The 27,774-nt window shown below is 42.1% G+C and overlaps 1 protein-coding gene across 5 annotated transcripts in view; it reads right to left on the bottom strand.

Annotated features, from left to right (window-relative positions):
• Positions 1-593: 593 nt before the first annotated feature.
• RPN2 (ribophorin II) overlaps positions 594-27,774 on the bottom strand; it is a 49,708-nt gene continuing 22,527 nt past the window's right edge. For 2 of the 5 annotated variants that reach the window (XM_043883372.1, XM_043883373.1), the window contains exons 8-18: positions 26,976-27,094; positions 26,145-26,250; positions 16,068-16,159; positions 14,246-14,360; positions 11,703-11,897; positions 10,333-10,419; positions 8,729-8,824; positions 7,185-7,260; positions 5,198-5,327; positions 3,685-3,732; positions 1,383-1,422 (exon numbers count right to left, since the gene is read on the bottom strand). In XM_043883372.1, the coding sequence (XP_043739307.1) occupies positions 1,398-1,422; positions 3,685-3,732; positions 5,198-5,327; positions 7,185-7,260; positions 8,729-8,824; positions 10,333-10,419; positions 11,703-11,897; positions 14,246-14,360; positions 16,068-16,159; positions 26,145-26,250; positions 26,976-27,094 (1,089 nt within the window). In that variant the 3' untranslated portion in view covers positions 1,383-1,397. Of the gene's footprint in view, positions 907-1,382; positions 1,423-3,684; positions 3,733-5,197; positions 5,328-7,184; positions 7,261-8,728; positions 8,825-10,332; positions 10,420-11,702; positions 11,898-14,245; positions 14,361-16,067; positions 16,160-26,144; positions 26,251-26,975; positions 27,095-27,774 lie in introns of those variants that run through there. The other 3 variants (XM_043883375.1, XM_043883376.1, XM_043883374.1) reach the window with 2 other exon arrangements.

The raw sequence follows: 27,774 nt of genomic DNA, 5'->3' as shown, positions 1-27,774 counted from the left end.
AACTCCTTCAGTCAAGTGAGAAGGTACTGTCATTATCTTTTACAGAAGGAAAAAAAAGGAAACTTGGCGACATTAAGCCACTTGCCCAAAGTCCTTCACCCTGTGGTGAAGTAGGCTTGACCAACACTGAAGTTTGCACACTTGGAACACACAATTCAGTACTATTTTCCTAGGTGATACCATATGACCTCTGTGTAATGGTGGTCCTGGGCACAGCTCCAATGGGGCATTTCCAAGATGCGTGTGTCCCTCTCAGCACCTAAGATGGCTCATAGGCTCAGCCTTCTTTCAAGATAATCCCTTCCCTTCCCCACTGCATGCCAAGACCAAACTTTCCAGAAGGCAAAAGCAGAGGGGCCTTCAGATATCAACAGGGCATAGTTGGTACCCAGTGCTGGACATGAAGAAAGGATACTGGCTTTTCTAGGCAATTCTCAGTTCTGTTAGGAAAACAGTGAGAAGGACCAATGTAAATGGTCCTGGAGAATCACCCCGCCATCATGTCAAACATACTTTCCAACTAAGGCCTCATGTCATGTGTCCCGGACACCCCACCAGCCCCAAAGTACCAAAAAAAACATCTCAGGTCTTCGTTCCTGTTATTCTCTTTATTCGATTAACAGATTAATTACAGATTTCAACTTTTCAATGCAACAAGTGGGTAAGTTAGAATATTCACAGCATCTTGCTAGGGCACCGTGCCAAAGAAACAGTATCTGGGTATCCGCTCTGTGCTGAGGACATAGAAAAACAAGCAAAAGTACAACCCCAATTTTGACTTTCTTCTTTTTAAATAAAGGGTTTTTCATTCCTCTTTTCAAATTGTGAACTGTCCTTAACTCCTTTTACCAATATTCACTTCAGCTTTCAGAACTTCCTTCCTCTTTCTGGAACTAATGTGCTGTTCTGAAAGAAAATGGAGACAAACACAAAATTATCAAAGATTCCAACTCACTGTTACAGCTCCTAACTTGGTGACAACAGAGAAACCAAGGTCCTCTCCCACTATGAGATCCCATTTGTAAGGGAATGATCATTCATCTATTAGTCCTATTTATTTATGCCCCATCTCATTTCACAAAAAATGAAAGACAGCTCAAACTAAAGCTGATGACAACTTAAATAAACAATGAAACACACCTGATGATACCTTAGTAAGCGTGATATGTGAAAACACAAGATGAGGTAATTAATTCCAGGCACACCTCTCACAGTGTAAGGCCAAAAGGGCAGTGTACATTTCAACTAGATGAAGGGTTTAAAGAATACTCATCTTCAACTTCCCAGACTCTGGGTCCGCCAAACAACACATGGCCCTCATGTAGCTTGGACGACGACATCCTGACCTTTTGGTACAGAAATCTGCACCATATTCCTGCCATGTGGTCATGTTCTTGTCAATGATCAGACTGGATGTCTAAACTTCACAGAAAAAAATTAAATCTAAATCTCAATAAATCTCTTTAGCCTCCCCTAGACTTCAAGAAGTGACAGGGAAAGACAAGAAGGAAAATGATCATTTAGATAGATACTGTGCAACCAGAGGGGGACAGCACCCAGGTGATCTGACGGTGCGGGTGAGCAGAGGCGAGGGGCCCACACACATGCTCTCCTCACAGGCAGCTGTCCCCAGTGGTGAGGGCTGATGCGATGACAAGCAGGTCTTGCAGAATGGCATGCTCCAAACCAAGTAACCAACAGTCCCAAGAGGCACACGTGCACAGGCGTGGAACTCATCCTGAGTGCCCCTAATTCTGTGCCAACATTCAGAGGTTCCCAGGTACATCAAAATGTATGTGTCCCAGGAATTCCCTGGTACAGTGGTTAGGACTCCTCACTTTCACTACAGGGGGCATGGGTTCAATCCCTGATCAGGGAACGAAGATCCCACAAGCCACATGGCTCAGGCAAAAAAGTGTGCTCTGAAATAATTTATGCAGAGAGGACAGTATAATTATGAAATAAGAACAGGTAAAAGGGTGATGGCCCACAAGCCTCCACTGTGGCTAAGAAGCTAGCCCTCTGTTATGCCTGATCAAACCGATACCTGTCCTCAGATCAAAATCGCTTGGCTACCAGGGACTCTCCAATAAAAGATCAGGACATCAGGAAGTCCCAGATGTCCAAATGATCAACCGACTTTCCTCTTTCTCAGGCAGTACAGTTTGGGGGTAGTAGGGTGCAGGGTTGACTATCTAAAAATCAAGAAAAACAAACCTAATCCAGTTAGTCTGAAAGAATTAAAGAGCTCAATACGCAGCAGAAAGGACTAGTTCTGAAAGCAAATCTCAGACAGAGCAACTATAATTCAGGACAAAACTAAATGGGTAACGCTGAGGAATAGGGCGGGGAGGGACAGACCACAGAGGGACATGGATGGGAGCGTGTTGGAGGGTGGAAATAAGTTTGTACCTTGGTTGAGATAGTGTTTACTATAAGATTGTCTACGTTTTTCAAGATTCACAGAAATATACACTAAAAAGGGTAAATTTTACTGTATTTGAATTAATACTGAAAAAAAAAAAATCAAAACATGGTTGCTTTCTATGTTGAGAACAAGATGGTTCAGCTTCTGTTCACACATCAGTGCAAAGGCTCTATATTCTATGCTCTTGTGAATTTCTCCTGTTTCCAGAGGAGTGAAAATTAGATGGTTCCATTGCTTTGGCAGGGAAAGTCATCTCCATGGCAGAGGACAAAGAGGAACATGCTCTGAAAACTCAAATACCTCCCCTCTCTTTGTTCTAGTTCAGGGGTCAACACGTTGTGCCCCAGGGGCCAAATAAAGCCCACCACCTGTTTCTGTAAATAACGTCTCATTGGAACATGGCCATGCTGGTTTGTTTATGTGGACTGGGCTGTCCTCACATTATGGTGGCAGAGCTCAGTAGTTATAACAGAGACCGCATGGCCTACAAAGCCTAAACTACTACCTGGCCCTTTCTAGAAAACTTCTGCCAATCCCTGGACTACAGGAGCTGATCAGTGAAGCATCAGACATTCTTCTTCCCTCCTTTCACCTTGCCTCCACTTCCACCCTCATCCAAGGACTTGACAAGATGGGAGTACGGGTGGTACTTCACTGGGCATTTTAGTCACACAAGGAGCAACCCTGAACCATATCCTGAGCTCTAGGAACATGAGTTCGGATGCTGGCTTTGATCTGTGGCCATCAGTCTTCATAATTTAGTGTCTTACCAAACCCCACTGTTTGGCCCAACCAGAGGATACTACTACAAAAAGGCCTAGAACAGTGACCAGGTGTGCCAGGATTTTCCATGGGACTATCATTTAATGAATTTAGATGTCCTGAATGGAGGGTGGGAGGGGTCCCCTTTAAGAAGTCCTAAAGTTACATCAGTCTTTTCCTCAACTCTGCTCTCCTATGAACAGAGAGGGGCTGTGTCTATGAAGTACCTGTGGGACACAAGTGAGGAGGAAGCCTTACAGTCAAAGCCAGGTCCAGGCTGCTCCGCGGCCAAGTTACCACAGCTAGGCTAACTCAGGGGGCTTTGGCTTTGCCCTGGTCCGGGAAGTGGGGAAAGAGCCTCAGAATTCAGCTCTGAGGTAGGGAGGGATGGGGAGGAAGAAGTGAGCTGAAAATAGCTAAGTAACTGACATGCATGGCCGTGGGCAAGAGGGAGAAGGGGCCCTGCTCCTGGGCCGAGTGCCCCTCATCTTTACCGTAGTGTCCTATATTTTGCCAATCTACTGCTCTGCTCTGCAGCGATCCTGCCAAAGGAAAGAGGTTTGAGAGTCAAGAAAGGACAGTAAGAAGAGAAATCAGCTGAGGAAAGAAATGGCAAACAACCAACCGAGAGCTTCTGTTAATGTCACCACTTTCCCCAGGGGCACAGCCTGATTCTTGAACTCATGAAGAGAGAAACAGACAGCTGTAACTTTCTACATAGGATGGAGGGGGCATGAGAACCATGGTCTTCCTCCCCAGAAAATGTACTCTATTTTATCTGTATTAGGAACTCCTGCTGCGTGGGATCTAAATCAAATGGTTTCCACTCCCATCTCCCCTCAATCTTGTTCGTCTTGTCTGAGCAACTTCCAGAAATGAGAGAGCTCGGCAGAGGACAGCCTTTTGGCTCCCGGGGTCTAGACGGGCTGCTCTGAGAGAACGGGGCTCTGCTGAGAGAAAACAGCTGAGCCCCTGGATCTCTCAGATGCAGCACAGAGCTGCCAAGTTAAGGCTGCTGGAGGGGCTGAGAAACCAGCTGCCACTGCTGGTGCTCTGGGAAGCCCCAAGAATGCAGGCAACCCCAGGAGAGGCAGGGAGCACCCTGGGCCGGGCAGGAAGGAGACATGTGGCTCTCCCACGCATATGGTCTCTGAGAAAGCCACTCTGTTGATCTGCCCACCTTAACCAGCAGCTGCACTGAGGGTACACTGAGGGTACTAAGTTACATTCTTCTAGCAAGAGTCCTGGAGAGGAGAATGCAGGGCACGTCTGAAAATGTTAACTTCCAAAGGTGAAAGCAATTCTGACCTTTTCCTATTGACCTTTACGTGGCTGAAATCACCCAAGTTCTAATAAAGTCAAATCAATGAGAAACACCAATGTGACATTTAAATTTACTTCTAATCCAGGTTCGAAAGTCAAGCTGCCAGCCAGCTGCCATCACCTTGGGCCCAGACCCTTCATGTGAACCGAAGTTGTCTGGTTCTCGGGGACATGATGAGGGCCCCTGAGCAGTGCTCCCTGCCAGGGGCCTCTGTAAAGCCCAACGCTGTTTCTGGGGGGGAAGAGCACAGACCTCATGCTTAGGAGGAAAAGCTCGGGAAGGCTGTTGGGGTTACAGAGAAGTCCCTCTCTGGGGCACAGGAGAAGCGTGGAGAAGGATTCTCTGTGGCGGCAGAGCAGAAAATGGTTACACAGCCAGCACTTAAACTACAATCTTCTGCCGCCTGTCCTGATTCACTTTCATCTTCATGAAGCAATTATTTTCTTCTCTCATTCTAATATGTCAGGGCATAAACTGTTGTGGTTTTAATATATTTAAAGCTTATCATCACAACTCGTTTCTGATTTAAAAGGCTTCTGTTTCAGGCTGGATTGAGGTGTCACAAAGGCCCCTCAGGATATGAATCTTTTCACCACATACTGTTGGTTCAAAGAGCTGGGTGGCTGGAGCTGACAAAACTATTTCTAGTCCACTCTGGGCCCCTGACCTGCCCCCAACCTTACCTCTTGATTGCCTGCTGGGCCAGCATCCGATTGCCAGCCAGAAACGTCACACTGCCTAAGATGGCCAGGTACTTCAGGGTCTGGAACATGTTGAGCTGTGTCCAGTAGACATACATGAGTCCCAGCATAGCTATAAGGACAGGCGTCATTAGAACCAATTGAATCAAATAGTGACATTGCCCAGGGCAGAAGACAACTAACTAGAAGCCAGTAACTGCGGAGCCCGAAAAGGTTTGTATTTATAGACCAGCTGGTTTTACTCCTTTCCTCTGATGCCAGAAAATACGTAACTCAATATACTTGCTTCTCAGTCTTGGCTGCCAAGAAATTTGGAGGTAAGAACCAGATCTCAGTGATCTGGTTCCACGTTTTTGCATCTTCGTTCTTAAATGACGGTTTTCTATTTGTTTTTTAAAGTTGCTGTCAGGTTATATTGGGTTGGCCAAAAGTTCATTCGGATTTTTCTGTACCATCGTCTAGAAAACCTCCAATGAACTTTTGGGCCAACCTAATCATTTGGGATTCTGCTGATCTTTCAAATTCTGAATCAAAGCCCTCAGGATTAAAGAAATAAATCCTTTTCCTTTTTACTAAAAGTAACAAATAGGGGGGAAAAATTAAGGCTAATTTGCCACTGAGACTAGGAAGGAAGCAAGGAAGAGAGGAGGAGGATTTAGTCCAAAGGGATCAGGTCCAGGGACTTCCCTGGTGGTCCAGTGGTTAAGACGTCACCTCCCAAAGCAGGTGGAGCGGGTTCGATTCCTGATTAGGGAGCTAGGATCCCACATGGCTCATGGCCGAAAGACCAGTACATAAACAACGCAAGCAGTGTTGTATGTAACACATTCAATAAAGCCTTTAAAAATGGTCCATATTAAAAAAAAAAAAAAGCAGCTCAGGTCTGGGCACTGAGAACCCTGGGTTCTGACCCAGCCTCTGCCCTTCACAGACACTTAATTTCTCTGAGCTGAAATTCTCTCACCCGTCAAACCAGGATCATAACTCCTGCCCTGGTCACCCCCATCAGGGTTGTGATGAGTCAAATGAGGGAATGTGCACAAAAAGCACTCTGGCACAAGTCATGGCTCTAAACAAATTTATATTCAAGCTTTGTTCTCCCTGACCAGGGAGGGCTATCACTCAAATTCAGTAACTGGGCTGCAGAGAAAGGTCATCCTGTCAATTTTGCCCAGAAGGATGACGCATGAACTACAGCTGGGGTTCTTAGCCATTTTTGAGGTCACGGACCACTGTTAGAATTTTGATCAAAGAAACAGACTCTCTCTTTCCCCAGGAAAACAGAGATACACATATGCTGAGAGTTTCAAGGGGTTCATCTATGGACCCCTGTGGAATTTGAACACTACAGAAACGTACAGGAGGGCTCCTACAGAAGTCAAAGAAATCAGAAAAGAATATTGAGGTCTTGGTGAAATGCAGGGGCCACCAATCCAATAATGTCAAAAAGTTTCTGAAACGCTTAACTAATCTGTGAATTTACTGTCTTGTAACGTTTCAGTCCTAAGTTCTCTAGAGGACAATGCAGGACAGCGTGTTTGATTGTGGAAAGGACTGTTTTCTATTACTGTCCGGACACAGCCGCCAGCAAATGTGAAGATCGATATGGTGGGGGAAGATAACCTTTGGAAACTGCATTAATGCTCTCCATCCAGGAAGATGGCTCAACGTAAAGACGCGATAAGTGAGTAATCTCTGGAAATGAACAGAGCTATTAACTGAGGGTAAAATGGCCTGCCAATGGCAGCTTCATACAATGAAACCCGATATGATGACAGCTGTTCTGAGCTGATGGGCCAAACAGGTTTATCATCATATTAACTGTCGTAAAAGGCCAGGAGGAAGAGGGAAATGTTATGCTATTAAGTCATTATAGTTAATAGGTTGTGGGTCTACTTAACAGGGCTTTTGCGTGGGCAGGAAAAATGTCAAAGGAGGTTAAATGGAATTAGCAGCCTGGGGCGCTTACCAGCATGTCCCAGGTGAAAGACAATTGTGCTGGGAGCAAAAGTGAAGTTGGAGACATTGGCACCAATCCGGATCCACTGAAAGATGGGGAGAAATAAATTAAGAAGACATTAGAATTTGAAAGGGAGGCAACCCACACTGTGCCATGCTAATCGAAAAAAACAGCCCTAAGGGCTTCAAAATTCATACAGACTAGAAGGACAGGGAATTTCTCCTAGTGACAACCACCCTATTCTTAGTCCTAAGGAAAAACCATTCCCTTTTTTTCTTTAGAAAGGCATTCCAACACCTGTTCACAAAAGTGCTTGAAAATCATTTTTAATGACAGCAAACTTTTCTATTTTAAAACAGGTGAAACCATGAAACTGAAAGGTCCAAAACTGTATTGATGATGAAGTAACTGGCATCCCTGCTAATGTCTCTAAGTTTTGGTATGATAAACCCACTGGCAGCTGGGAGGAGGTGCGCTCACACTATGGGTTCTTTGCCTTTTGAAATTCTGATCATTCAAAGTAACAGGTGCCTAGGATCGGTTTCTGAAAGCCTGTGGCATGCCTTTCAGATTTTGACTGAGAAATAATTCTTTTATTAAAATCAGACCATTAGGAACATCAGCAATTTTCCAAAAGTAAGATCTAATGAGTTTTCCATATGGTTCTCAAAATTCTCTGAACTTGAAGGATCTGCATCTATGTTTATAGTTTTTAAAGAGACAAGGGGAAAAAGAGATGGTTAAAAAAAAATATTAAAATAGCATGTTAAAATGGTAAGAATGTCCTTCCTCTATACTCCCTAAAAGGCCTTCTCCTTAGTATAGTATTAGTCACTCAGTCGTGTCCGACTCTTTGTGACCCCACCGACTGTAGCCCGCCAGGCTCCTCTGTCCATGGAATTCTCCAGGCAAGAAAACTGGAGTGGGTTGCCTTAGAGGTGACTAACACCAATAGTTAATGCCTTTTTAAGGTTTTTAAACATAGAAGATGATACTAAACACCCTATCCTACCACTTGCCTTCTTCACTCAATAGGACGTTTTTAACAACCTTGTCATATCAGTTGACAAGTACATAAATTTATCCATTGTTTTAACGAGCTACATATTATTCCATTGTGTGGATGTACCATAATTTATTTAACACTTGCTTTTATGAGGACTTTAGGTTGTTTATAGTTTTGTGCTCCAAAGAGTGTTGAAATGCACAGCCTCTGTACTCATTTTTTCTACCGCTATCAGCATCAGGTCTTGCTTTTTCACACTTGGCTTCATCTGAACATTCGTACGGAGCATCCGTGTCCATATTTTGACCATTTATAATGGCTACCAGTACTTTCTCATTCCCCTTGTTAAGGGATCAGCTTTTTTGGCAGCTCCCCTATAGTAGGTAATTTTATTTATTCTAAAATTTTTGGACCATCGGTTTGGGTCACAGTTGCTGGACCCCTTTGGAGCTGTGCTGAGGCCAGAGCATAAAGTCTCCTTTGGAACGGCTACATCTGTGGAGTCTGGCGCCAGACACACGCTGCCCATGCTAAAACAGCAACTCACCAGAGCAAAGAGCAGGAGCAGGGGCGAGAGGATCAGGGCGGTGAATGTATTGGACACCACTGTGGGGGGCCTCTTCTCAGGCTCGCGGAACAGGTGCTGCCAAAAGAAGACACACCAGGAATATTCTACCGTGTGCTCTTCCCAGCGGGGGCTGCCATGTATACCAGGAGCCGAAACCCCCATGACAGTCAAGAGAAGGAAATGCCTCCCAGAGGCTGAGACTTCCTGGCCATGGGCACCCAGTTAGCCTTTTCCCTCTTCCCAACACTGGCTTCTGCTCCCACTGGTCTCCTTCCAGGGACATTACACCAGTCCCAGCTTACGACTGCCCAAGTCTCTTTTCCCTTCCAAAATGCATTGCCATTTAGAGGCTAGAGGATGCAACCTATTAAGCGGCATCCGCCTGGTAACAAAAATGGTACCCAAGCATCTGGATGGCTGGGGTGACACATCCCATGCAAGACGATGGATTTCACAATGTTTCTGGGTTCCCAGGGTGGTGTCATCCTATTTTGCTAACTGACTTAAGTTAGCTAACTGGTGTATTTTGAAATTTTCTTGCTTGCCAATGTCCAGCCAACCCAGCTCCATGACAAGGCAGCTCCATGTGAGACTCCTATTCCCAAATTTTTAACCTCAGCTCCTCTTTGCTGCCACTGCCAAGAAGGGACTTCTAACATGGCCTGGTGCAGCTCCTGCTGCCTACCCCACCCTACAAAATCAGTCAGCACTCTTTGTCATCATGGTTATACCTTAAAGTGTTTAACTGCATTCTACATTCTTAAATGCTGCTATAGCAACATCAGGAGGAATTTTAAAAAGAATCCTACTACTCTACCTTTTGGGCCCTTGGTCTTTTTCTAACAGTGGAGTAAGAGTCAGTAGTCTGCTTGGAACACTTCAACATTATTTCAGATGTTGAATTTCCCTGTTACTGCAGTATAATCATTTCTGAGGACTCTAAAACAGTCCACTGAGTGGATCCACTCAGTTTCCTTAACCAGGGCTCCAACTACTTTAACAATTATTGTGCTCATTTTGTACACTGCTTTAGAAACTTTTCAAAGCTATTCCTTCCTTATCTGGGAACTATTTGAGCCTCACAACAGTCCCATCTACTGGGCTGGACAGGGATTTCTAATATTTGTGTGCAAGGAAGGTGAATCCCAGGAGAGAGCAAGGGCTGGCCTAGGGGATGAAAGCCCTGTGCTCCAGTTGAGCTGCCCACCTGTGGGCCCCATCGGCCCTGGTCTATGCAAGAACACGGAAGAGCAAAGCCAGACCCATCTGTGCTGTGGCTTCAAGCAGTGATCTGAGGACTGAACCTCCTGCATGTTTAGGAAAAACAGACTCAGGTTCTGATTTTGTCTCTAGCTATCTGCTTTCTGGGAAATGGCCAGCAGGCAATCTGAGCCTGTTTTTTTAAGCTACATGATGGGGCTGATATTTGCCCTGCCTGATCCACAGGGTGGCAAAGACCAAGCTACAACATATCATATAAACAGGTTAAAAAGGGGACCACAGCCAGTATCTGGGGCTCTGCTGCCCTCTCTCATGTGTCCATTTCTCCTCTGTGTTTAGTGAAAAAGCCCTTTGGGATGTACCTGAATTTCCTGTTTGGGGGTGAAAATGTTCTTGGACAGGACAGTTGATGGAACATCATCTTCAGGGAACCTGATGACCACATCAGCCTAAAACAACAAAAGCAGCGATGAAAGGCCCAGGGGCAGAGAAGGGGGTGAAACTCATCAGCAGGACAGTATCTCCCAACTCCCATCCAGGACTGTGACTGAAAGGAGCTCCAAGTAGTCCAATCACTTCTGAGCCATTAGCCAACAAATTGAGGCAGTAAAAATTTCAAGAACAAAATAAGTATTTGTTGAAAATGCTTTTTAGAGCAAGAGTTCCAATTTTCTACTGGTCTGGTGAGCCCCACAGAGCTGCTTAATACAAAAATCCCAGTTGGTACTCAGGCTGTTACAGTAGCAATCAGAAACTGCTCCTGGGGAAGTATAATTTAGTCTCAGACAAAGAAAAAAAAGAAAAAGAAATGAAAATGTGCTCTCATACAAAAAGCAGCCCAAAATCCGAGAAGAAAAGGAGCTTTGAATACAACACAAGAAAATGCAGCTGCCCCTTTGTCTTGCACAGGGAGCCACCCACCATTCAAGGCCTGGAGTCTGGCCTCTGCGACCTTCCCCACCTCACTGCCTCCTGCCCTTGACCAGATTCAGGTGCTCCAGCAAAGCGGACCCACTCATATCTCACTGAAAGCACCTCAAACTTTCCTGGAGGCTGTCCCCCAGTGATCATCCAACAGCCCCTCGGATACAATCCTGAAAAACCCCGGCAATTCTTCAACCCTTGGCTCAAATGTCATGTCTTTTAAGAACTCTCCTCTCACCCCACCAGCCCAAAGTGAGTTATGTAAGTGAAATGCACCACGTACACCATGAACACACCATGCAGATGAAGGCTATTAGTTTATCCTGGTTATCCCAGATGGTTATTAGAATAGCCTGCAATTCATTAGTCCACACCATAGTGAATTGGAACTGGATTTCAAATCTCAGGCCCCTCCCCAGCCTACCCTGCAAGGGCACACTGTACCTCAAAAGCTAGAGCCTTTATCTCTTATATCTGTGTATCCCCTGCAGTGTTTTTGCCTGTAATATGAAAATCTTCTTCAAGTACAACAACTTTTAAAGAAATGTGCTAGAACCCATTAGGGCAAATCTATATAATTCATTCATTCACTCAATCACTATTTATGAAGCCCCTATGACATGCAAGCCAGGCCATGTGCACGCCCCTAAGACTACTAATGGGACCAGCATGATGTGGACTTATTTATGGGCCTCTGGGTGGCACGGGAGAGGCCTGGGTAGAGAGCCCACACCCTGGAGCGGGGCCATCTTTGTCTGATTGCGGCATGGCCACTCCTGTCTGGGTGAACATACAAGGAGGCACATACCACATTCCACAGGATTGGGTTCTTCAAAGTTGCATCTCCGATGATCAAGTAGAGAGTGTAGGTGCCAGATGCAGAGTCAAATTCGAGCTTTCTCTCAGAGGTGTCCAGTTCAAACTTGTACACATTCTTGCTGTCCGGCTCTGCGACAAACACCACTTCCTGGCCAGTCTTCTGGTTGTGGAGTCGGACAAATGTCTGGATGGAATAATAATGCAACTTTTCATCTGATGATTTCAAAACTCCCTCCGGGCCCAAATCCCTGAGGCAGCAGGCTGTCCGCTCTTCTGTCCCAGTGGGAATTCTGGGGTCAGCCAGGCTTGTCTGAGAAAGCAGGAGGAACAGCCACCCCACCCTACTTATAGCTCTGAGATCAGAGTACTTTTTGCGAGTACAAGAAATTTAACTTAGGGGTCCGGCCAAATCTCAACGACTCGTAGGCCGAATGCCCAGTTTGTGAATGATTTAAGCCCTTTGCTGAGGCTGTAATTTCCTCTTCCTGCCAGCCTTTTGCTGCCCAATTAACTTCTTCACTAGAGGGTGAAAAGAAGGGAAATGAGGTGAAACTGTAAGAAGCCCATTTTCAATTTCCTAGTGCCTCCAGCTAAAGATTTAGGAGAGGAGGCATGGGGATGGATAGCAAGGCAGAGTTCTCATCATGCAGGGCAGCCCAGTGTCAGAGAGAACCCAGGCTTGAAGACAGGCAGATCTGATTTCACTACTTAAGAGCTAAGCAAGTTATTTAACCTCCTTGAGCCTTGATTTCTTCAGCTTTAAGACAGATTTAACTTCTACACGTGTTGTATCCGTATGAAGACTCACAATAAAGTACACAATGCATTTAGCATAGTACCTGCTATACACTATCTAGTCAACAAACATTTATCAACATGATGATATAAATCTAATCACATTATCCCCCCAATGGCATAAGAAACTAAGGTTTCTGCACATAAGATGCAGCAAAACTTAATATTCACTCAGCTTTGCTTTCACAAGTTTCCAAATAAAGAATTCAACAAAGCCGGTAGACTGGTTCCATTTTACAGATCATAAGGCACGGAGGATTAAATGAGTTGCTGTGGCCACAGAGCTAGTGCTGGATCCACAAGAAAAAAATCTAAATCTCATTCATTACTCTACAGCTGGGCAACAGACAACAACCATCAAAGTATTCAGGGAAAGAGACCCAGAGTTGTGAAGCCTCCTGGTTCCTGCGATTGTGGCCAAGAATGGGATTTAGGAGCCTGGATGCATGATCTTCCTCCTGTCACAGCCAAGCACAGGCAAGCAGCCAGGCTCACCCGCAAAATGCCATCTCTACCTAGGAGGTCTGTACACCAGGCTTTCTAGGATCTTGGATGAGACAAGTCTTCAGTTAAAGTTTTACTTCCTCACTAGCTCCTCCTGCACTAATCCTAATCCCACCAATTTTGTCTTGTATAATGATGACTTCTCTTCATATTCTTTCTTCTCTTCGGCTTTCATTGGCAAGTGTCATTTTGAGGAGGACCTGGGAGATGCTACGGAGTTGAAACGATAGTCACGGCTAAGTGGGGCTGACCTAGCTCTCTGGAGACGGGGTGGAGGGGAGAGAAGCCGAGAAGGGCGGGGACGGTGGTGCCAAGTGCAGCAGCTGCAGCCAGGAGAAACAGAAAGCAAAGAGGTTTCCAAGTAAATCACTCACCTGCATGGTCTGTTCTGACACTGCCTCTCTGCGTGGATTTAGGTCTGCTAGCTCAAAATCAAGGACTACTACAAAGTACCTAAGCCAAGGACACTAGGGTCCAGGTTCTTTCCTATTTTTCCACGCTCAAAGTATTTCAGGGATTTCTCTTTACAATACAACCGTGGATGAGGCAGTGCACAGAACAGCTATTCCCAATCAAGTGGGAAGACAGAGGCAGGAAAGGAGGGAGTCTGAGAGGACAAAAGCCATATCAGATTCTCCGGGAAAAAGATATGGTTTGAGAATCTTTTCAATAATAATCATTATTTTACATATGGAAGACAAAACTGAAGCCTATTGCTTTCATCATACTTAGTAGGCACAAGTTAAAAAGTGCTGTTTTGGGACTTCCCTGTTGGTCTAGTGGTTAAGACTCTGAACTTCCAACTGGGGGGCTCCAAAAAAAAAAAAAGTGCTAGTTTTCAGATTCTTACAAAATAGAAAATCTGCTTTGGTCAGAGCAAAACATACTCTGGGTACACTGCCTAAGTTTTCCTTTTTTCAAAATTATTTCAATATATGTTTTTATTATAGTCAGAAAGAAAAAAGCTTCAATTAAATGCTAATCTGCCTTAAATATATCTTTCTACACCAGCTAATCTCTAAAAGGAAAGTGCATTCCAGGTTCAGGGTTACACCCAGTATGAAAGGGGCAAAGTGTCACAGGGGAAAACCTGATGGACTGTGAGGTTTCAGAGTCAAGACCTGAAAGCAGGAATTCAAAATTTTCTCGACTCGGTGTTAAATACCACGTCCACACAACTATCGTGTACATCAAGGTTTCAGGACAAGAGAACTGTCTGGGCTTTTTCCTGACCTGGTGAGGGGTGAGTTCAGCGCCAGTGTTCACATCTACCAGCTGGAAGAATAAGGCAAAGTTCTGGTGGCTGTCCGCGATGAATGTGCCCTTGGCTTTGGCTGGGTAGGTCACCCTGAAAGAGACATTTATATGGTAAGTCTTCAGAGAGGATCTACAGATCTCTGAGAACAGAGGGAAGGAGACCAACTTCGCTTCACTGCCTAATCCTCTCTCTCCCAACTCTGTCTCTCAGTTGTAACATTTCTGGGGTCGACAGAGCGGAGAACTGTCTACGGCCTGAGGGCAAACGGGACTGATAAAGCTGAGACGGAAAAAAGCACAGAATCAACTTCCATCAGGGTCTGGGGAAAATGCTATGTGTGAGTCTCCAGGCTTTCACTTCAAGGATCTAAGGATTCAACCAAGCCAGGCACCAGAGAGACTCACACGCCCCACTGGAGGCTCCTGGGCGAACTGGAAAGCTGGGCTAGCAGAACCACAAAGATTAAAAAAATAAAAAAAAAATTAACAGGATGGACATTAGCAGCGTATGTGAGCATGGTTGGAAGACCAGGAGGTGGAAGATGCAAAAGAATGAGGGCTACTGACAGCTTTTTCTTTTTTTAATGCTGCATTTTTTTTCCTTTCACACTGTTTCAATTTATTTTTCTGCCTGAAATTGAGCTTTAAAAGGTCATTTTCCCCAAAGGCAGGAGTGATGAGAAAACTTTTTTCTCAGCTATTCCCTGGGATTTTAGGTTAGGATGGCTGGGGGATAAAAAAAACAATCCAAATGGTTATAGAGCTCACAACTGGCCATATTTCCTGCTTATTTACTTGTGAGTAATACCAACTCTTCATCTATATAGAGCATTGAACTCTGGAAAGCACTCTTACAGACATCATTTCAGTGGGCTCTAAACAATGCTCTCATTTCTAATGTCACTATAAAAATATCCAAGCCAGAGACAGAAAGCCTAGCCCTTTCACATGACTTAAAAGGAATGAATGCCTGGCTTCTAGTCTCTGGCTAACATCTCATTTTCAAAATGACCTTGAGGGTCCCCCTCATTTTTGTGGTATTTACAGACACCCCAGTTGAGTAAACTTGAGGTCTGAACTCTACCCAGAGGTCTAGATGGGTCTTCTACCAAGGATCTGGAAGAGAACTAAGAAATGGGCTTCATACAATGTTCCAGACCAACTCTGATCAATTACTAATGGTGACCTAGAAGTGTATGCCAAAAAGAGATGCTGAGTTCCACAATCACCAATGCTGTGACTGATCAGTGATCTCCATGGACTGGAGGAAAGGAATCCCAGCCCTAGCACTGGGTACCTGCCATCTCATCTCTAAGGACCTATGAGACATACAACTGATTTCAGACCCACTGTGGGCCACAGAGTGTGGCCATGAGGACCCTAAAAGCAAGTTTAAGACTGTGAGGAAAAACAGATAACACCAGAAAATAAATTAATACACTGCTTCCTCCATCAATAAAGTGTTTTTGTTTTTTTTTTAAATTATCATCTGAACTAAATAGTGTGCTTGGGAATAAGTCTGATGCAGACTTACATTATGAGGTGAGCTCCTTCCCAAATTGTGGACTGTTAATAGTTTGTTCAGGGACTGATTGCCAATACAGACAAACCCCAAGTTTGTCTGGATGCCAAGCAGCACCCCTGGTGCAGTCCCAGAAGAATAACAGCCTCTTTAATTTGGAGTACAAGCTGAGTCACTGCCGACATGGCAAAGACAGCTGGAGAGCCTCAGGGCCTTGGCATGGTCCTCCCAGCTCAAGCCTAGGTTCCCCCTGGGCCCAAGAGGCATCCCACCTACCGCGTTGTTTTAGGGGCGATGCTCTGATCCTTATCCACAGTGGAGAGATCAACATTTGTGATGCCAACTTCAGTGGAAATCTTAACTCTGAGCTAAGGTGAAACACAGAAGAAAATCGCCAAGTCAACTGGTGAATATGCCAGTAATCAACATACATATCCAGCGTTTTCTCTTACTGGTGAGTCAAGGCATGAAAAAAATCCTAGGACAGGAAATCTCCAATAATTTTAGTAAAACTGACCCAGCTAGGTAGTATTTCCATCTCTACAATCCAGAGGCCTAAAAGTAACTCCTTGATTCTTATCCCATCTTCCATTCTTTGGCTTTGGATGAATGGTATATATTTAAAAAGAAATGAAAAGAAACAAAGTAGATCTTTTCACAGGTACTTTAAAAAAAAAGGGGAGGTAAAAAGTCCTTAAGTAGTAACCTTCAAATAATTTAAATTAACAAGTACTCAATTCTAAGCCACTGAGATTTGGAGTTTGTTACAAGCATAACCAATCCCTCTTGATTCTTTCAGTGTTTAAATTCTATACACTCCTTATAAACATTTTCACAAAGAGGAGCTAGCCAATGCTATTAAACAAGAAATTTTTAAAAAATTAGATTCAAAAAAAAAAAAAAAAAAAATTAGATTCAAATAAATGTAAATTTCCAAAAGAGAAAACATGCTAAAAGCCTACTCAGGGGAACTTTTTTATTTAAAATTTTTATTTAAAATCAATGTTAGAATGTGCAAATTACACAATCCCAAAGCACTTCTAATGTGTAAACATATCTGTGAGACTTTCAAATATTTGAAAAACTTGAATGTAATGCTTAAGGTAATCCTTGCCAAATCCACTGGTTTACAGCCTAAGTCAGGATGAAGGAACAGAAAGAGAAGTCTGGGCAAATAACTGAAACATAGCTTCAGCATTTTTCTCAAACATACTATGAAGGTGTGACAGCCTCAAATCAAGGGCAAAGAAGAAAAACTAAAAAGGGATAAAGAGAGCTATCAAGTAATTCTTTTTAACAGCCTCTCTCCTGCCTCCATAATAACTATTTTGTGACAATAACCTCAATTATCAGCTTGAATGGGGGGTGTTCTGTTTTGCTTAAAAAGTAAAAAAAGAAAACCCTAATAAAAGATTTATTACCAAAGGCCATAAAGATATTATTATCTCCTACTTTTGAATGCAAAGGCACCTATTAGCAGAAATATATTTAGCATCATAGTTTGTTACTGAATCTAGGCAACAGGGTGAATTATGGAAGGGGGAGGGGAACCGCTGGTCTTCAAGTTGAATAAACCACCAAGGAGAGAGCTAGAATCCTCTACTTTGGCTCTTGGGTGCTCTGCTGAGCAAACAGCTTCACAACTCATACAGGGCTCGGAACCAGAGCCAACTTTGCTATTAGAAAGCTCAATCCAGAGAGGCACTGACAGCACTTTCATCTGGAGAAAACCTGGAGTGGAAGGCTCAAGCAAAGTAGTCAACGGAGCTTTGATTAGCAAGGCACCCCACTGAGGTCACTTCCCCACAACCCCCAAGAGCATCTGGAGCACCCAGGTGCAGGGACAGACAGACAGCGAGATGCACTTCCTGTCCTAGAGGGAAGCATACAGGCAAAGCTAAATTACAACAGAGCGGGCTGCTGCTTTGGTGGCGGGAGGGACAAAGAGCTACAGAAGCACAGCAGGAGGCTCGGTGACCCAAGTCGGCAGCCCTTGGATGGGGAGGGAAACGGGCAGCAGGCGGGCTTAGGCAGGCCTCCAGCTTAGGGGGAGGCAGAACCTGAGCAACCACTCCATGCTACAAAGATAATCTGCTTTCATAGGTAATTACTCTGCAATCTTCATCAGCATTAACTAGATGATTCCCTCTTCACTTCTCACTCTCTTACAGACTCATTTAATCTGTAAATGTGCTTTTAAAATCATCATCCCACCTAAATGTTCATAGACAGGAGACTAGTTTTTTTTTTTTTCTCATAAACAGGAGACTAGTTAAATAAATAATGGGATATTCACATACACTTCAAATTACTCTGGAGCAATTAAAAAGAACATGGTAGGTATCTATGGACAGATAAGAGATATATCTCCTACTTTTGAATACATGGCCACTGATTGGCAGGATTATATTTAACATCACCTGTCGCTGAGTTCTGGCAACTGGCTGAATTATGGCAGGGAAGCGTGGGGGTGGGGAACAGGGGGAGGCCATGAAGCTGAAGAGACCCCAAGGGGTAAGCTGGGAGCCTCTACTTTGTAACAAAAGCAAAGAATATAACTGCTTATAGAATTATTGCTTTTGTGTAAGTAAGAAAGAATGTGCATACAATTCAATGATATGGGCATTCTTCTTTTTCAAAGTAAATACAGTTAACTGTTATTAAAGGAGAGAGACTGGATAGAAGGGATGAGAGAAGGCTTTTATATTTCATTACATACTTTCTTACACTTTGAATTTTTAAACTACATGCATATTCCACTCCTATTTTTTTTTTTAATAGGGCTTACCTGAGCAATGACACTGTGTGAAAAATACTTTCTTCTTTATAAACAGTTTTGTATTAAAAAGTACCACCCAATAAATATAATTTAAAAAAACAATCGCTCTCCCTTTCAACAGATGGATAAACACAAACAGATGTTTAAAGAGTTGTATAAGGTTCCTCAATGTACCCTAATTATAGTAATAAGGAAGCCATCAACTTGCGGGTTTTTACTCAGAATCCTGACTATAAGCTTTCAATAATAACATGGTCACTAAGGCCTGCTAATCAAGATTCGGCTGTGTGTTTGTTCGGAAGACTTAAAAGCATTCACAACACAGACATGGAATGATGAAACGGCAAACTGCAGTGAACTCCAGTCCTTTTGGGTTTGCTCGCAGCCCTAATTTTAAAAGGCCCCCCAAGTTACAGCTTCCTGTGTTGCACAGAAAGCATAATGCTGCTCTTAAATAGGGAACAATTTAAAACAAGTCCTTCTGCCCCTAAAATCTTACTGCAAATGGGTCTCTGGAAACATTTAAAAGAAAAGCTTTTTTATGCTACTCTCTTAGAGCAAGCTGAGAAATAAAAATCACCGTAACTTTTTCCAAAGCCCTGTTGTAAAGGGTTCAGAGGAGGATCCCTGTCGGTTAGCTGCTCCTTCCTTCAAACTAACACTGCAGGATTCGTCTTTTTATAATAGGAAAGGGACTTGTTTAGCCACTTTAAATGCCACTAAGCCTGCTTTACAGTGAATCAACCAGTCCTTCCTTTGCCTGTGCTGCACGCCACATACACCTCAAAAAGTTTTAACGCCAGGAAATGCAGTCTTTCTGCTGAGAGTAATAACCTCCCTGTTTAGCTCATTACTGTCAAAAATAATGGTGCATTAGGGGCAATTAATGCTAATGACAGCTTCTAAAACCCATGCTTCCCCTGACAGCAAGTCCAATGTCAATGAGTGCTATTACAGGCCTTCCACACCAAACCACTGTTAATGCACTCTGACCAATGTCAAGCATCTCTCAGGAGAGTAAACAGGACCTGCTGACCTGCTCTGAGGTTCTAAGTGTGACTACTACTGAAATTACAAAGTAAAGTTGCGTATGTGACAGAGGTCAGAGCATGCATGCACGCACACACACGCATAAAGCTTAATAAAATGAAGAGGAAGAGAGGAGATTTGTAATACTTACTCCATCACTGAGAAGAATAAGGACAGCAGTGGCCTCGATGGGAGGTTATTATCATTGCACAAGTAACAGAGCTATAAGGCATTTCTGCTAGTCTGTACTTATTTAATTTTTCCAGCAACCATAGAAACACTTGCACAAACACCAAATTTGATGTTACAAAAAGTCAAGCTGTTACAACAATCAAGACAGCATAGCACTGGTATAAGGATAAAAGTATAGATTAATGGAATAGAACCAGAAGTCTAGAAATTAACTTTATATTTATGGTCAGTTGGTTTTTGACAAGGGTGCCAAGACAAATCAATAGAGAAAGAACAGTCTTTTCAACAAATGGTGCTAGAACAACTGATCATCTACATGTAAAAGGAGGATACTGGATCCCTACCTCACACCACATAGAAAAATTAACTCAAAATGGATCAGAAACTTAAATGTAAGAGCTAAAATCTTATAAGAAAACATAGGAGCAAATCTTCATGATCTTGGATAAGGCAACAGTTGATTAGATATGGCACTTAAGTCAGTGTTTCTTTCAGTGAAAGAAACAACTAAAAATATAGGGACTATTGAAATTAAAACCTTTTGTGCATCAGAAGACAACATTAAGAAAGGGAAAAGACAATCTACAGATGGTGAGAAGATATCTGCGAATCGTATGTCTGACAAAGAAATTGTATTAAGAATACACACAGAACGCATAACTCAGGAATATAAAAAGACAGAGAAGTAAGAAAAGGAAACAAGAGCTATGTAGACTAGGAAGGAAGAAATAAAAAGACAAATTTTTAATGGGGAAAAGATCTGAATAGACATTTCTCCAAAAAAGATGTACAAATAACCAATTAGCACATAAAAAGATGCTCAACATCATTAGATATCAGAAAAATGCAAATCATATTTCACAAGAAATCACTTCACACCCACCTAGGAGGGTCAAAATGAAAAAGACAGAAAATAAATAACAAAAGTTGGTAAGGATGCAGAGAAATTGGAATGCTTATACATTGTTAGCGGGAATGGAAAGTGGTGCAGCTTCTTTGAGAAACAGTGTCAGTTCCTCAAAAAGCTAAACATACAATTATCACATGACTCAGTACTTTCATTCCTAGGCATAAACCTAGAAGAATTGAAAACAGGTGTTCAAACAAAAACCTGTACATGAACGTTAACCATAGCATCATTTATAATATCCAAAATATGGAAATATCCCCACATGTCCAACAATGGGGATGGTGGGGATGATGAATGGATTAAAAAATGCAGTATATCCACACAAGGGACTATTCAATTATTTAGCCATAAAAAGGAATAAAGTACTGATACATGCTACAACATGAATAAACCTTAAAAATATTATGCTAAACTAAAAACACAAAAAGCAAGATATTGTATTATTCCAGTTATAGGAAATGTCCCAGATAGGCAAACCATAGAGATACAAAGTAGATCAGTAACCGCCAGGACGGAGAGGAGGATATATTCTTATAGAAGAAGGAGTGTCTACCATTAGACACAGGGTTGCTTTCTGGGGTGGTAAAAATGCTGTGGAATTAGATGGTAGTGACAGCCACACAACTCCAGATATACTAAAGATGCTGAATTACATACTTCTAATGGGTACTTTTCTGGTATAGCCTCAATAAAACTTGTTTGAAAGAAAAAAGAAAGCTGCTTTGTACAGAATAAAAGGCTCACCCCTAAAAGATTAATTACCACAGTTCTAAGGGCCTTGGAATGCGGGAAAACATCTTTAATCTTCAGACCACTCCATCCTTTTCTTCTCTTAAGTGGGCTGAGACGGAAGCTAAGCACTGAAAAACCAAGAGTTGGTCTCTGCCCATAGGGAGCACCCAGCTCAATGAAAAAGCAATACTTACAAGCAAACAATGGTAGGTAATACAATGCAGTAAGAACAATTATGGACACGGTATAAAATACTATAGCAACAAAAATAAGCCAAGTAGACTGAAGCCCTAAATATAAGAGGAAAATAACTTAAAAACTCTTGGAAGAAAATACTAGAGAATACTTTTTGGATCTTGGAGCAATGTAGAATTTTTAAAAGAAGACACAAAAAATACAAACTATCTAGGGGGAAAAAAAGACTTTTAAAGTAGGCTTCATTGAAACTAATTTCTGGACATCAAAAGATGCCATAAAGCAACACTAAGCAATTATATCTGATGCTTATAACTAAGGATTTACTAATACATACTGCTTCAGAATATATGCAGTGCCTTAAAAAAAAAAATCAATAACTAAATGACTAACAAACCAAAAGAAAAAGACAAAAGATACATGGCAATTCAGAGAAGAAATCTAAATGGCCAGTAAACACAAGAAAATATGCTCAATCTTACTAGTAACCAAAGACAAACATTAAAACAAGATACCATTTCATATTTAACAGATTATCAAACCTCATCATACCAGATACTGATAAGAATATGAAGAAAACAGCAATTTGGCAAAACATAAGAAAGCTGGAAGATGAGCATACCCTATGATCCCACAACTTCACTCCAGATAAATAAAATGTGCACGAAAAAATGTACTAGGATGTTCACAGCAGCACCTTCTGTACCAGTGAAAGTCTAAGTGTCCAAAAACAGAAAATGAGTTAATAAATCTAATGCATTCATAAAAGGAAGACAATTTTATGAAAATTATTCATATTTATACATATAGCTCTAAGTTCGACATGCATAAATATGGCTAACTGTCATAAAATTAATATTGAGTGAAAACAAGCAAATTGCAAAAGGATGCACACAATAAAGCATATAAATTTGGGGAAGATGCAAATCAATGCACTATACTACTTAAAAATACATATGTAGCAGAAATGTAAAAACTGGCGGAATATACACTTCAAATCTGGGAAAAGAGGGAAGAAAAAGTGAGGAATATACAGAGAGCTTAAGTTTAATCTATAGGGTTTTATTTCTTACCAAACTAAAACAAAATGAAGGAGAGGGGTTTCCCTGGTGGTCCAGCGGTAAAGAATCCACCTGCCAATGCAGGAAACACAGGTTCGATCCCTGCTCCAGGAAGATCCCATGTGCCAGAGAGCAACTCAGCTGTGCGCCACAGCTACTGAGTCTGTGCTCTAGAGCCCGGGAGCCACAACGACTGAAGCCTGTGTGCCCTAGAGCCCATGCTCTGCCACAAGAGAAGTCACTGCAAAGAGAAGCCTGCCTACCACAACTCGACAGTATCCCCACTCTCTGCAACTAGAAAAAGCCTTCATGCAGCAATAAAGACCCAACACAGCCAAAAATAAAATAAATAAATAAAACAAAGGAGAAAATATAGCAAAATGTTTGGGTTTGAGGGAGATGAATAGCTGGTAGGTATGTAACAATGATCCTATTCTCTATTCTTCTCTTTATTTTTTAAATAGTCTAAACTGAAAAAAATAAAATTCTAAGGGAGCACTGAAGGAGCAACATTTGAATTAGATCCCAGGATGAGTACTTCAGCAAGGGAGGGGAAGAACATTCCCTATGGAGGAAACAACAGATGCCCAAATGCATGCGCACGTAGAGTAACGTAGAGTATAGATGAGTATGCAGTCAAGAGCAGCTAGAGCTGAGTGGATGAGAATGCAACCACAATGAAGGATGCCCATGTGCCTGCGTGCAGGACCTTCAAAAGCCACACTGAGGAGTCTAGACCTTACTCATACACAATAGGGAACCAAGGAAATGTTTAACCACAGGAACACTGTGATTTTTATCATTCTAGTGGTGTTTATGGCGCTTATGCAGTGGAAGGGGCAGAGACGAAAGACAATGAAACTTGCTGGAAACTACTTACCTACTTATTTGCGATCTACCAAAGTGGGACCAAAGAACAAAGGAATCACATAAAAGCCATTTAAAGGTGGACTCAACAGGACTTGGTGACTGACCGAAGCCAGAAGTGGAAAGGAAGAGAGAGATTAAGAATGCATGGGTATGGCACTTAAATTGGGTATGTCGGTATCAAGATTGTTTAGGTAGAAGGAAAGAGGTTTCAAGGAAAAAAAAAAAAGTTGCCTTTCAATGAGTTCAGCTGCAAATAACAAATATAAGGCCCCTTACAGAAGGAAACTAAAATTGAAAGAATCTGAATTTTTAAAGTTTCAAGGCACACACTACATTAATTTCTATCCAAATCTGTGTTAGTGAATGGACTAGGATCAGATGTCTCCTGCCTAAAAAGGTCAGACATGAGGTAGAGAAAAGGCAGAGAGATTAGAGTTCCAGAAAACATCCTCCTTTCTGCCAAACTTTTAATCTAAACGTTGAATCTATGTTAAGTAATGGCCCACTTTTGAAAAGGTCAAACTTTCTAGCTGTGTGTCCTTTCATTAAAGAAAAGTGACACGGGGCCAACCCGAGGAGCTCTCCAAAGGCCAGATCTGGGATAAAATGAGCTAAAAAATAAATGATGACAGTAACGGATTACAACCTATAAAGTACGTATCCATGAATAACTAAATACAGGGAGAGGTGGACAGCATTTTCTTACAGTGAAATTCCAACTAACTAATGTAGATGGAATGAAAGAAAGAAAAAATCACCTACTGGCAAACACCACATTAATAACTCTTGCAGGCAAAATCGTCAGGGTATCTACAGTCTCAAAATATCACTTCAGCAGACAATTACAAAGCAGAAAACACAGCAACTTTACAACAGAGAAACCTAGCAGATGCCACCTTAACCAGGAGATCAAGGTTAACATCATCAACAATGAGACATACCAACAGCATATACTTCCTAACAGGACACACTGAAAAGGAACACTGCTTTTAGAGTATTTTTGCATGACCTGAATTTAATTATGAGGAAACAGCAGACAAACCCAAAGTGAGGAACACTGTACAAACTAACTGGCCAGTACTTGACACCAAAAGTGTCAAGCTCACAAAAGACAAAATACCCTAATTGGAGGAGGGTAAAGGGTCATGGCAACTGAAGGAATATGTGATCCTAGGTTGAATTTGGGACCAGAAAAGGGACATTAGTAAGATACCTAGTGGAATCTGAATTAGGTCTACACAGATCAATTAATAGTATTGCATCAGTGTTAATTTTCACATATTGAAATCATGTTAGTTATATAAGGTATACATTTGGGGCAGCTGGATAAAGGGTATACAGGAATTCTTCATACTGTTTTTGCAATTTAAGATTGAAATGATTTCAAAATGAAAAAGTTTAATTAACAAAGAAAAGTCAGTTGAAAATGACATTTGAATAGTGAAGAAAACAGCTGTTGCAAATAGCAGATATATAACTACTGAAAAGGCACTGTAACACCTCAAGTTCCCCTGACCCAACAGAACGTGGGACAACTGTGGCCAAGTAGATGCAACAAAGACAGTGGCAGAAACATGAAGAAATGACAGCTCTAAGGACAAAGTAATATTATGAACAGGCCGGCAGCTAGAGCTGCACACAGGTCTCAGCCTCTAAGCTAGCTCAATATTCACCAGGGCATGTAACTAAACCAGCATTGTGGAGGAGATTCACGCAAGCACAGACAGGCTGGAGGTTTTGGACAAGTTACTTTACCCCTCTGAGCCTCATCAGTGAAAGGAAAAGAACTCCACGCATCTGTTAGGGCTATGTTAAGAATAAAATAATACAAGCAAAAGCATAGAGAACTGTGCTGTGTATGTCACATGCTTTCGTGCTGATGACTCTAAGCCAGAATAAGAAAGGTTAAACTCTATCAAGAAAGTAGGAAAATATGTAATTCATTTTCAATAAACTTTTATCCAAAAAGATTAAAATGAAAGCCACAGTGTCTGGAGGGGCAAACATCAATTAGCTGAGAAAACCGCTAACGTGAAATAACTCATTCTCACAAAGCATCAGATAAATGAGGCAGAGCTTTCCACCCTTAAAACCACTTGGATCTTCAACACAATTCGAGACATCTGAAACACAGTTCATTAGGAAGGATTACCGATTTTCTTCTGTACTTCACCCAGACAGCCTCGCTATGCTGCTACAGGCCACTTGACGCTTTTGGTCCCCTTAATTAGCACCAAGCCCATTTCTAAATCTATCAAGGCCAACCACAGAAAACATCTTAAGAATATTTATATCTCAGGGGAATTAGGGATGATTTTAATTTTTTCTACTTCCTAAATTTTATGTAAGAGAGTAATGCTAAGTTATAATGCAAAATGAATAACTGACAAATCCAACTGCCTATGATCAGGTTCTTGGCTGAGTCTGTCAAACAGCATAGTTCAAACCTACCTCTCTCTTAACATATTCATTTTAACTGGGTCATAAGTGAGGTCAACACACCTAAATGGTTAATGCCATGTGCCTGTCTGGTCATTTCCTTGGGTATATTAACATGGCAATGGGGATGACAAGAAAGCACTTACCTCTACAGTATTTGCAATATAACGGTTGTCACCTTCAACTTTGACAGAGAAGTCATAATAACCACTGGAAAATTTGACATTCATGAAGTTTAGCTCAAAAACATCCCTGTTAAGAATGACAGTGGGGTTAGCTACAACTCACACAGGAAAATCACAAATGACACAACAAACAGGCTGCAAAGTGCAGCATTCCAGGGAAGCACCATTTTTTCACTTTTCCACTTCCCACCCATCGTGGGCCACCTCCTGCTCAATCACATATTACTATGAGGGGCAAACTTTAAAACCACCTAAAATGACCTTCTTTCAAGTCTCCAAAGTTCTTTTTCTACTCCCTACCCACCATCCTCCCAGCTCCTAAAAATCCCACCTTCTTCAGGTAAGTCTTCCACAATTAAATGCAAAATAGGTTAAGTCTATAGTAGGATACCAATTACTTTTTTTTTTTTTTAAAGTGGAAATGTTCAAAGAGGTTGGCGTAGGGTAGTATAATTGTAGGTAATTTTCTGTATTATTTCTACTTTCCTGTGCTTTTTGAATTTCCTAAAAAGGGCATATCTTACTTTAACTTACTATCAAAACTTAGAGGTTTCCTATAAAAACTAACCCTTAATTTTTTTCTAATTACCTAACAATAACACGCAACCACTGAAGATGAGACTATGGAAGTATATTAAGCCTATGGAGGAAATGTTCCTGATACACTGTTATTAATAAAGCATAATCCTAAATGTAGATAACTTTGGTTTTATGATCTGGGTTATATCGGCTGCAAGCTAACTTTCCAAAACAAGTATGTCGGTGCTCTACAGAAATATGCTCAGGACTTACCCGACAAGGGTGAACGACGTCTTCTGTAGGACTGTGGCTCTGGAAGCAACAGATTTCGCATGCTCAAGTTTAACAGTGGCCTGAGTCAAAGGCTGGGACAGAACGTTGGTGACCTGCAACTGGAAATACATTTCAAAATTATCTGTAGCCACAGAAGCTGAGGGAGTACAGATTTTTGCTTCTAGGGGTGGGAGCTTTATCCACAGGGAATGAGCTCTGCAGGGGGAGAACCATTTCATTTTCAGGAACCGTCTCTGACCTGTGGCCTACTATCTCTGGGGGATAAAACAGAGGAAAACACAATTAGTTTGGAATGACATAGATTATAGAATGTGTGGGTGGCGGAGATCTTAAAGATGATTTTACCCAATGATCTCATCTTTCAGGTAAGGAAACCAAAGTCTAGGGAAAGGCTTCAGATCACACAGTTAACATTTCCTTCTCTCTGATCCCCTGATCTTCCCACTCTACTGCTCTACTATAGTACTTAAAAAAAAAATTATTAGTAAGAAAAATGCTTTATGATGGTAAGGGCAATGAGAAAACTGAAGAAATAAGGATAATGTTAATAACAGTCATTTGTTGAAAGTCGACTATTTGCCAGATACCAGGCTAAGCACTTGTATCTATCCTACCACCAATCGTCTGAGACAGCTGATATAATCTTCACTTTACAGATGAAGAAACTGAGGCCACAAGAGGGTATGGGGCAGCTGAAGGCCACAGGGCTCAGGATTGAAGCCCCAGGCTATCCATCTTCAGAAGCCAGTGCTGTTTCTACGTTGCTTTCTTAGCTCCC

This window comes from Cervus elaphus, chromosome 23 (assembly GCF_910594005.1).
Source record: "Cervus elaphus chromosome 23, mCerEla1.1, whole genome shotgun sequence".
NCBI lineage: Eukaryota > Metazoa > Chordata > Mammalia > Artiodactyla > Cervidae > Cervus > Cervus elaphus.
This window is presented reverse-complemented; position numbering and strand designations above follow the sequence as displayed.